This window comes from Myiozetetes cayanensis, unplaced genomic scaffold (genome assembly GCF_022539395.1).
Source record: "Myiozetetes cayanensis isolate MyiCay16 unplaced genomic scaffold, myiCay2020 scf5-8, whole genome shotgun sequence".
Taxonomy (NCBI): Eukaryota; Metazoa; Chordata; class Aves; order Passeriformes; family Tyrannidae; genus Myiozetetes; species Myiozetetes cayanensis.
The window spans coordinates 28,836,627-28,845,400 of NW_026087742.1; the positions used below are offsets into that span (position 1 = coordinate 28,836,627).

General features: G+C 48.6%; 1 protein-coding gene across 1 annotated transcript in view; it reads left to right on the plus strand.

The window, feature by feature from the left end:
- Window positions 1-8,774, plus strand: part of A2ML1 (alpha-2-macroglobulin like 1) — a 28,593-nt gene that overhangs the window by 15,748 nt on the left and 4,071 nt on the right. The window contains exons 21-35 of the mRNA XM_050331511.1: window positions 199-320; window positions 815-869; window positions 1,502-1,585; window positions 2,627-2,803; window positions 2,924-3,005; window positions 3,807-3,963; window positions 4,199-4,273; window positions 4,658-4,820; window positions 5,197-5,411; window positions 5,540-5,755; window positions 5,865-5,989; window positions 6,298-6,388; window positions 7,147-7,215; window positions 7,529-7,631; window positions 7,753-7,794. Of these exons, the coding sequence (XP_050187468.1) occupies window positions 199-320; window positions 815-869; window positions 1,502-1,585; window positions 2,627-2,803; window positions 2,924-3,005; window positions 3,807-3,963; window positions 4,199-4,273; window positions 4,658-4,820; window positions 5,197-5,411; window positions 5,540-5,755; window positions 5,865-5,989; window positions 6,298-6,388; window positions 7,147-7,215; window positions 7,529-7,631; window positions 7,753-7,793 (1,775 nt within the window). The 3' untranslated portion in view covers window position 7,794. The remainder of the gene's footprint in view (window positions 1-198; window positions 321-814; window positions 870-1,501; window positions 1,586-2,626; window positions 2,804-2,923; window positions 3,006-3,806; window positions 3,964-4,198; window positions 4,274-4,657; window positions 4,821-5,196; window positions 5,412-5,539; window positions 5,756-5,864; window positions 5,990-6,297; window positions 6,389-7,146; window positions 7,216-7,528; window positions 7,632-7,752; window positions 7,795-8,774) is intronic.

An 8,774-nucleotide genomic window follows, 5' to 3' on the forward strand; every position in this document is an offset into this window, starting at 1 on the left:
GTGTAATGAAGTCACTGCTGGTGAGGCATCACCGAGCTCCTCGTGCTCAGGGTATCTGAACAAGCTGTTGGTTGGTACTGGTTGGCTCACCTTTACTGACCAAAACACTCAAAGCATCTCAGACCACTATCAGTTAAAGCAAGTTGACTCCATTTGGCCACAGGTATAAGAAAAGGGCTTTTTGAATTTATTTGCTAGGGACTCTGAATATCACAGTGAGGACAGAGGTACTGGACACCACGTCACGGTGTGGGGGCAGGACGCCCTTGCCAGCTACCATGAGGCGGAGGTACACACTGATCAAACACTTGCTGGTCCAGGTCAGTATGAGAACAAGGTCACTTCTGCCTCTGAGTATCACTGCCCCTGGAGAAAGCCAGACTGAGATGAGCTAAAAGGTTTTTTCTCCTCAATTTTGGCCAGCAATAGCATACCAAAGCTGTGGCTTAGTTCACTTTATTTCTCCCAAGGACCTAGCCAAATCTATTCCCTTCTTGTGATACCCTTTCTTGGGCTGCATTCACATGCCTGTGTTTCTCCCTGTACCTTTTCCTGCTTTTCCTGCTGTACATGAGCTTTTGTGTATGCTCACTGACCAGAGAGCCCCATCCCTCGGGCTTACTCTTGATCTCTTGAGCAGTGAAGCAGGAAGCCTCAGTGCAGACCTGCCAAAAGTGAGGAGGATGGGGTCCCTGACAGCTGGAGACTAAACACTGAATTCAGACCTGAACTTGCTCTGAAATGTCGCTGTTGTTGGGAATTTTATGTGCATTCTTGTTTCTCCTGTCCCACGTTCATGTTTCTGCTTTGGCAGCCAGAAGGTGTGTTAGTGGAGAAGTCTTACAGCTCCCTTCTGTGCCCAAGACGAGGTATGTGCCCGAGATGAGGTATGTGGACAGCCTGAATGGGTTCTGCAACCTGATATAATTAGACCTGAGAGTAGAACTAAACTGTAGAAAGTCTGATTAAAGAATGTTCTCAGATGATTTTTCACAAAGGAAATTTCACTTGCCTCCACAGACAGGAAAGAACATGAAATACTATTTCCATGTGTGCTGTCCTACTGAATTTGCCACCAAGTATAGTATCCTGCTCTGTAGTCTTTTTCCCCACACTGTAGCCCCTGGATGTTCCTGGGGCTTAACAGTCACCAATGACAGCTGCTCCAGCCCTCCCACCCTGTCTGTGCAGCATTGCAAGTTTCTCCAGGATGCTCCTTTGTTGATGTCCAGCTGTGATTCTTGTGAAGCTTGTGAAGCGTAGTGAATTGAGCTGTGAAGCTCGGTGAGCCCTCAGCCTGACCAGCAGCTCTCACATCTGTCCTAATCTGAAAAGTTTCCAGGCAGTGGAGCTTGGTGCAATGACCAGGACAGACTGTAGGAAGGAGTCTGTGTGAGCAGGATGTAGGCAGTGTCCCATTTACCTGTGCCAGTCTTGCCCCTCCAGTTAGATGCTTTTGGCTTGATTTTTCATGCTACACCTTTTATCCTACTGTTACCAGGAAACATGGCTGAAGAAGCTGTGTCCCTTCACCTCCCTGACAATGTAGTAAAGGGATCTGCCAGGGCTTCCATTTCCATCTCAGGTAAGTAACTTCTATTGTGGGCTCACATACTGCTGTTACCAAAGAGCAAGGCTTAAATTGGTAGTGGTGTCAGAGGATCCATTTGACATGATACTGCTCAAAAGAGAGGATGCTGTGTTTCTATTCCCTGCAAACACCAGGCTTTCAGATTTTTGGATTAGCACTTAGGCTTTCATGGGAAGAGGAATCTGTAGAGGGGAATAATCCTTCTTTTTCTAGCTAGGACTTTGGAGCAGAGACTCCAGGCCATTAATTTTACTGGGACTTCATGACCTTGGCTGTTTCTGTGTAGATACAAACAGCAAAGCTCAAAACCATCTTGCCTCCCTGCTAAGTTTCACTGCTACAGCAGAAGCTCCTGGAAAGAAGAAATTTTTCTCAGCATTGCTAAGTTGCAAAAGAACACTTTGGATAGGCTACTGGGACCAGATTTACCTATCATTTAATACACCTCTTTGCACTAGGCTCATTTACCTGCAGGCTAGAATTGGTATGAAGCCAGGCTGGCATAAGTAGCCATGAATATTGAGCAACAAAACCTCGAAGGAGGAAACAATACAAGGTTTTTCTGACTGGCTGGAGGACATATGGACACCTTCACACCATCTGACTAGCACCCCTGCTGTCTTCCTCACATTGTGATGCTTCACATATGGCCAGGTAGAACAGGCCTGGCTAAAGACCAGCAGCACTTCAACCTTTCCCTGAGTGCTGTTATATTTATCTGTCTGTATGATACAGACTGTGCAGCTGCAACTCTGCTCATTGCCCTTTACAGATAGTACTTGTTATGGCTGGAGCTCTTCAGATTGCAAAAGCTGATAAGGGAAAGTTCCTTGGGGACTCCATAGTGTGGTCACCCTGCATCACAATGCCAGAGTGGAAAGAGGCAAAATATTCACTAGTCTCCATCTTGCACTCTGTTGTTTACTCCTCTTTCCTCCCTTCTCTGCTGAGATAATGCACTATTATACACTGCTTGGCTGAAGAAGCACCTCAAATCATACTTACACTTTCTTTGTTTCTTACACCCTTGTATAGGTGACCTCATGGGGATGGCACTGCAGAACCTGGACAACCTGGTGCAGATGCCCCATGGCTGTGGGGAGCAGAACATGGTGCTGTTTGCCCCCATTGTCTATGTGCTGCAGTACCTGGAGAAGACCAGGCAGCTGACCCCTGAGATCAGAGAGAGAGCAACAGGATTCCTGCGCAACGGCAAGTACAAGACCCACCTTGCTCCTCTGCCTTCCCCTGTGTCCAACATACCAATAGCTTTTGCCCTTGCACTCACTCCGTGTTACTGTGCCATATTAATCACTGTTCCCATCTCCCCAGGGTATCAGACACAGCTTCTTTATAGGCACAGAGATGGCTCCTATAGTTTCTTTGGGCAGAAGGATGGGGAAGGAAACACTTGGTAAGCACTACAAACATCCCTCACTTCTGATTTTTCCTGTCTGGGTCAGTGCAGCTCACATGACTGAGAAAGCTGATAGGATGTATGCTCCTTCTTCTGGATGGGGTCAGCAGGAACTCTCTGGCAGGGAGAGGGACTGAGGGACTTGACTCACCTGAAAAAGCAGTCAGGCAGGGCTGCAGAGTTTCTGGGAAAGTGGAACAACAAAGATGTGGTCCCAGGGGATGGGAGGTCCTATTTTGTCTCTATGGCCCTGCTGTTGCCCCACAGACAACACCAGGTACCAGTGCTGGTGAACCGGCAGCCAAGAAAGGTACATATGACTGGAAAAAGATCAGGTAAAAGCAATAAAAAATCCCCTCCTCGGGGATGGTGTTGTTTGGGAGAGTTGAAAGAGCTGCCTTGGCACAGCTTTGCCCATGGTATCTAGGCTGGGACCAATGGAGAAAGGGAGGAAGAAAATGGGGAATTCAAGATTTTACATAGTTATTTGGGGGAGATGAAGTCCAACAGGTAAAAGTAGAAGCAGTAGGAGGTTTTTCAACCTGTGAAATGACTGGGTAAAGCAATAACTAGTACATAAGTAGTATATTTGTGGAGCCAGGGGTAGGGAGAGGAGCCACTTGGATGGATCCTGTGGACCATTTCCACTTTTAGGTTACCTTTCTTTATGAAAATTTCTCTTTTTTGGCACTCTAGTATGTCAGTGTTAACTTCAGGGACAAGCACCAGGAGATCTCTGACTTTCTCTTTGCCTTTTTTGTGTTTGACTCTTTTTCTCACAACTCATCCTCTTCCTAGGTTGACAGCTTTTGTAGTCAAGAGTTTTGGTCAAGCCAGAAAATACATCTATGTAGATGACAAGAACATCCAGGATGCCCTACGCTGGCTAGAGCAAAACCAACTCCCCAGTGGCTGCTTTGCCAGCAAAGGAAGATTTTTTCACTCCTCCCTAAAGGTAAATGAGGGCCAAGCCAGGTAGCACTGCTGGGGAATGGCTGGACAGATGTGACAGCAAAAGATTGTGGGATCACAAAGGATCCTAGAAAGTCAATCTGCAACTTGTGCACCAGCCTCAAAGAGAGAAGGGTATAGGGTGGAAAACATGAGAGGGATGCTTTTCCTTCTGGAGAGTCACTGCCTGTGCTCTCCTAACACCAGTGAAGAGAGTGAAAGGTGCATTTCCTTCACAGGACAGCACGGATGATGAAATCTCCCTGGGGGCATATGTGGCTGCAGCACTGCTGGAGATGGGTCAGCCTCTGAAGGTGAGGATGCCCACACTCCCTCCTGCCCTCCTGTGCACTCCCACACCTGGGTGCCACTATGGGGATACACCGGCTTGTAATGCTGCCATTCTCCAGGACAGGAGGGAGTGAGCTTCTGGGAGTGAGCCAATGTTTAGTCCAATGGTGGCTCCTCATTTCTCAAAAGAGTCAGTGCTGTAAAACTGGCATGGTGCAACAGTGTTTGGTTGCTGTGGCTCCCAATGCACACTGGGGCTGCACTGCCTGTTTTCTGAAGAGAGTTAGTAACTTAGTGGGTTTCTCGGGGGCTACATCAGGAAGACATAGTGTGGCTTCCTGGAATGAGTTCCCCAGCCCTCTGTTTTACCCCTGTCAGAGTTTGGCACGTGTCTCCTCCCAATGCAGGGCAAGCTGATGCAGACTACCCTCCGCTGCCTGCAGCAGGTGGTTCACAACATCACCAACATCTACACAGAAGCCATGCTGGCCTATGCCTTTGCTCTGGCTGGGGACTATGAGACAACCCAGGAGCTGCTGTACAAACTGGAGGAACAGGCCATCAGATCAGGTGATGACTACTGGGATCTGGACCAATGTATGCCCAGCTAGAGCAGTTAAAAATGACATATGTCTTTATACATATTCCTTGTTTCTCTGCAGTAACTGCATTGTGTGACTGAAAATACAATAATTTATTTCACAAGCTGTGAGGGTGACTTAGCAGAAATAGTTTCCTCAGCCTGGAGGATTTCAAGATCCCTATGAGGGAGGAGGTAGGAATCTAAGACCAAATGAAACCCTGGAGAACAAACTGAAGAAAGTGATCCTGACCTGAGTACAGGGAATGAGCTGAAGGAGCTCTGAAAGCGCTATGGGGTTTGTTTCCTGTGAACCCCAAATTATGTCCTCCCCAAATAGCCTTCATGGTCCTTTTCCTTCTGCAGGAGGACAAATCCACTGGAGCCCCAAGCCAAGCTCTCCAGCTTCCATAGACTTCTGGCCTGGTACTCAGTCAGTGGACATAGAGTTGACAGCCTACGTTCTCCTGGCATACCTTTCTAAGCCACGGGTGCACGCAGGTGACATGACAACTGCAGCTGGTATTGTGGCATGGCTGACTGAGCAGCAAAATGCCTACGGGGGTTTTGCCTCCACCCAGGTAACAAGTGGATTGATATACTTTTGTACCCAAGGCTGGCAGGGCGAGTCCCCTGGAGGTCTTCCTGATTCAAGTCAGTTTCACTAGAGCTGGTGCTTTCGAAGGGGTGACTGTCTCTCCCTCTCTAGGACACAGTTGTTGCCTTGCAAGCCTTAGCAAAATACGCAGCAAGGATGTTCAGCACATCAGGCCAGGCAACTGCGAGGGTGAAATCCCAGCGGGCCTTTGGGAGGGCTTTCCAAGTCAACCGCCAGAGGCGGCTGCTGGTGCAGCAGGCAGCACTGACAGAGATCCCAGGGCAGTTCCTGGTGCAGGTCCACGGCAGCAGCTGCGTCTTTGCTCAGGTGAGGTGGTGGGATGAATGTGGAGAGAGGGAGGGAGAACTCTGCCTCTTTTCTCCTGCATGAGATCACGCCTGGCCTGTCTTTTCTGCTCCTGGCCCTTGCCCTGCAGACAGTGCTGAGGTACCACGAGCCTCCTCCACGTGCTGCTGTGATCTTCACTCTGCGTGTCAGCACAGAGCTGACCAACTGTAGCCAGGCCAATCCGCGTGTCCTCACTGTCCGCATCCTTGCCAGGTGACCCCAAGGGTTGTTTCCTCCTCTAGGAAGACGTGCTGTGCTTGGGGACAGCAGCCAGGGCTCCAGTGGAAGGACCCAGCACTTGGGGTGAACAGGACAGAGGGTGAATTGGACAGGTGGGAGGCATGGGGAAGGAAGGTTCTCGCCGGCTCCTGTGAGAGGGAGCAGTGGCTGCCGTGTGCCCAGTCCCAGATGGGCTACCTGGCTCAGGGTCCTGCACAGAGAGGATGGTGGTGGAGGGAAGGGGGGCTGGGAGGGCACTATTCTCACAGAGTCAGACTCTCTGTCTGCTTTTCCTTCTCCAGCTACATCGGGAGCAGAGTCACATCCAACATGGTGATCATAGAGGTCTCCCTGCTGTCCGGATTCACCCTGGCTTCCAGATCCAGAATGTTGGTAAGGACTTAGGAATAAAAAACCCCAGCTGTGATAAATGGATCCCACCTGCTTACTCCTGTTAGGAACTGTTCATTTCAGGCCATGAGGTAACTACATTTGCAGGGGACCTTTGCTGTTATAATTGAACCAAAACATATTGTTTTCATACAGGCCCCAAAAGGGAGATAAGATGTGGTTCAGATTGTTCCTCTGACACTGTTCTGACTTTGGCCAGCAACAAAATGTACTGCTGGGTGTGCTAATACCAGGATTTATTTCTCAGAAATCTAAGACAAGATCCTTTCTAAGACAAGATCCTTTAGAGGTACTCTAGCTCTACCCAAAAAGATTTTTTTTTTTTTTTCCCCCAATTAAGGCATAAAACTGAAAGATGACTTATTTGCACAGCCCCCATGCAGGTCTTTAAGAGCAGTCTAACACTTAGTGACTGGATAACCTGAATCCCTACTGGTGCCTGCCCCTGTTTGCTGACCAATACATCAGTCATATGTACTATCCACACAGCTTTTTGTCCCCAGGTGGGAGTTTCCTTTAACTGAGCAGGCACAGCATATTCATAACTGTGATGCTCACAAGGAATGTCCAGGAGAGATAGGAAAGATAAATCCACTAAAGAAAGCCCGTGGGTGTGAGAAAGAATTCCACAGGGAGTCCAGTTCTACACCGTCCCTTCAGTACAACAGTGAGTCCCTCAGGTCAGGAAGCCCTAAGGAAAGTGCTCACAGATTTCCTTGCATTATTGTTTCCTATCCCAGCTGGAGCACAGAACCATTATTAAGAAAATAGAAGTGGAAGCTAATGTGGTCTACATTTATCTGGAGAAGGTAAGTGGGGAAAAAAGCGTTTATTTTGACACAGGGAGAGCAAGACACCAAGGACAAGGAGCTGTGTGAGAAGCCAAAGGCTGGTCTAGGCAAGGAAAGAGCACTGGTAGAACTGTGGGCAGAGGGAGCTTGCCCAAATTCATTGTCATGGGGTTGGCATTTACCATTCCTCACACAACACTTCATTTTTCAAATCCAGAATCTCTAAAGGGATCAGAGAGGTGTTGTGCAGGAAAACACTCAAGCTAGGGAAGATGAAGATGCAATGACTTCTTTGTCGCCTTCCTGGCTAATTTCCCTCTATCTCCACTAGCTCAACGACGAATCTCAGACTTTCATTCTGCAACTGGAACAAGTAATTCAGATGAAGAACTTGAAACCAGCCAGCATCAAAATCTATGATTACTACCAGCCAGGTGGGTTACTGATTTTACTCTGGGGTGGGGAGCTGGGCTTCTAGTTCTCTGTCTGGGAAAAGACATGCAGTCTTCTCTGTGTACGTCCATGTGTAATCAAATTCCTCACTTCCTTTTGCAGAGGAGCGAGCCTTGGCTGACTACAGTGCTGTCTGTAGTTGAGGTAGGAAGCAAGTTCCTGTGTAACACAAACAGTGGCATCAGGAAATGGTGGGTCTTGGCTGGGAGAGAGGGAATGTAAGCAAAGACAGGAAGGAGAATGGTAATCAGTGTGGAGCATATATCCATCTGGAAAGAGGAACTGTCTGTGCCTAGGTGTGTGGAGCTAGGATGGGGGCTCTTTGCAGCCAGGGAGGCAGCTGGAAGACTTTGGTGGAAGGTGGAGAAAGGGACAGTGTCTCACAAAGTAAGAATGAGGAAGGAAGGGCTGAGCACCACATGGGGTGATAACACAGGTCTATAGCAGCTTGTGCTAACAAGGGCCCTCAGACCCAGGCATGGCTCCATTCTGTCTACCCCACACTGCATTCATTGCATGGTAGGAAAGAGGCATTCAGGGAGCCAAAAGAGCAAGTTGAAGCTGGGAAGATATATTTTTTCTTGTGGGAGTGACATACCCAGAGGCTGGAAGGAAGATTGCTAGTTAGTAGTAGCCTGAAGCCAAGATAGATCCGGAGAATTCCCTTCAGGAAGGACAAAGACAGAATCTTGACATGGTACAAGCTGCACCCTGACACCATCCCATAGAGAGAGTGCTGCCTAGGGACCTGCTTTGAGAGCTGCTCCCATTACTAGCCAAGACAAGGCACCTTCTACAGCCTGATGATTGCCATGGAGGGATCGGATCATGCCATTCTTGTTAGTCTTACCTTTTGTCCCCACAACTGCATTTGATACCTCAGAAAGGGGTGGAGGAGCTTCCTCGTGCTTCCCATTGTTTGTCCTAATGCTTCCTGCAGTAGGACTGGCAGCTTTGGAGTACAAGATATAACTGAACGTGATGTAATAGCTGTATCTCCTGTGCCCCTCCTCCAAGCTCCTTGTGCCGTCAGTTCTTCTTTGGCCCTTCCTGCAAGTTCCTTGTGCCATCAGTTCTCTGAGGCAGTGGTGCATGCTCTACCTCCTCCTGTGCAAGTCTGCAAC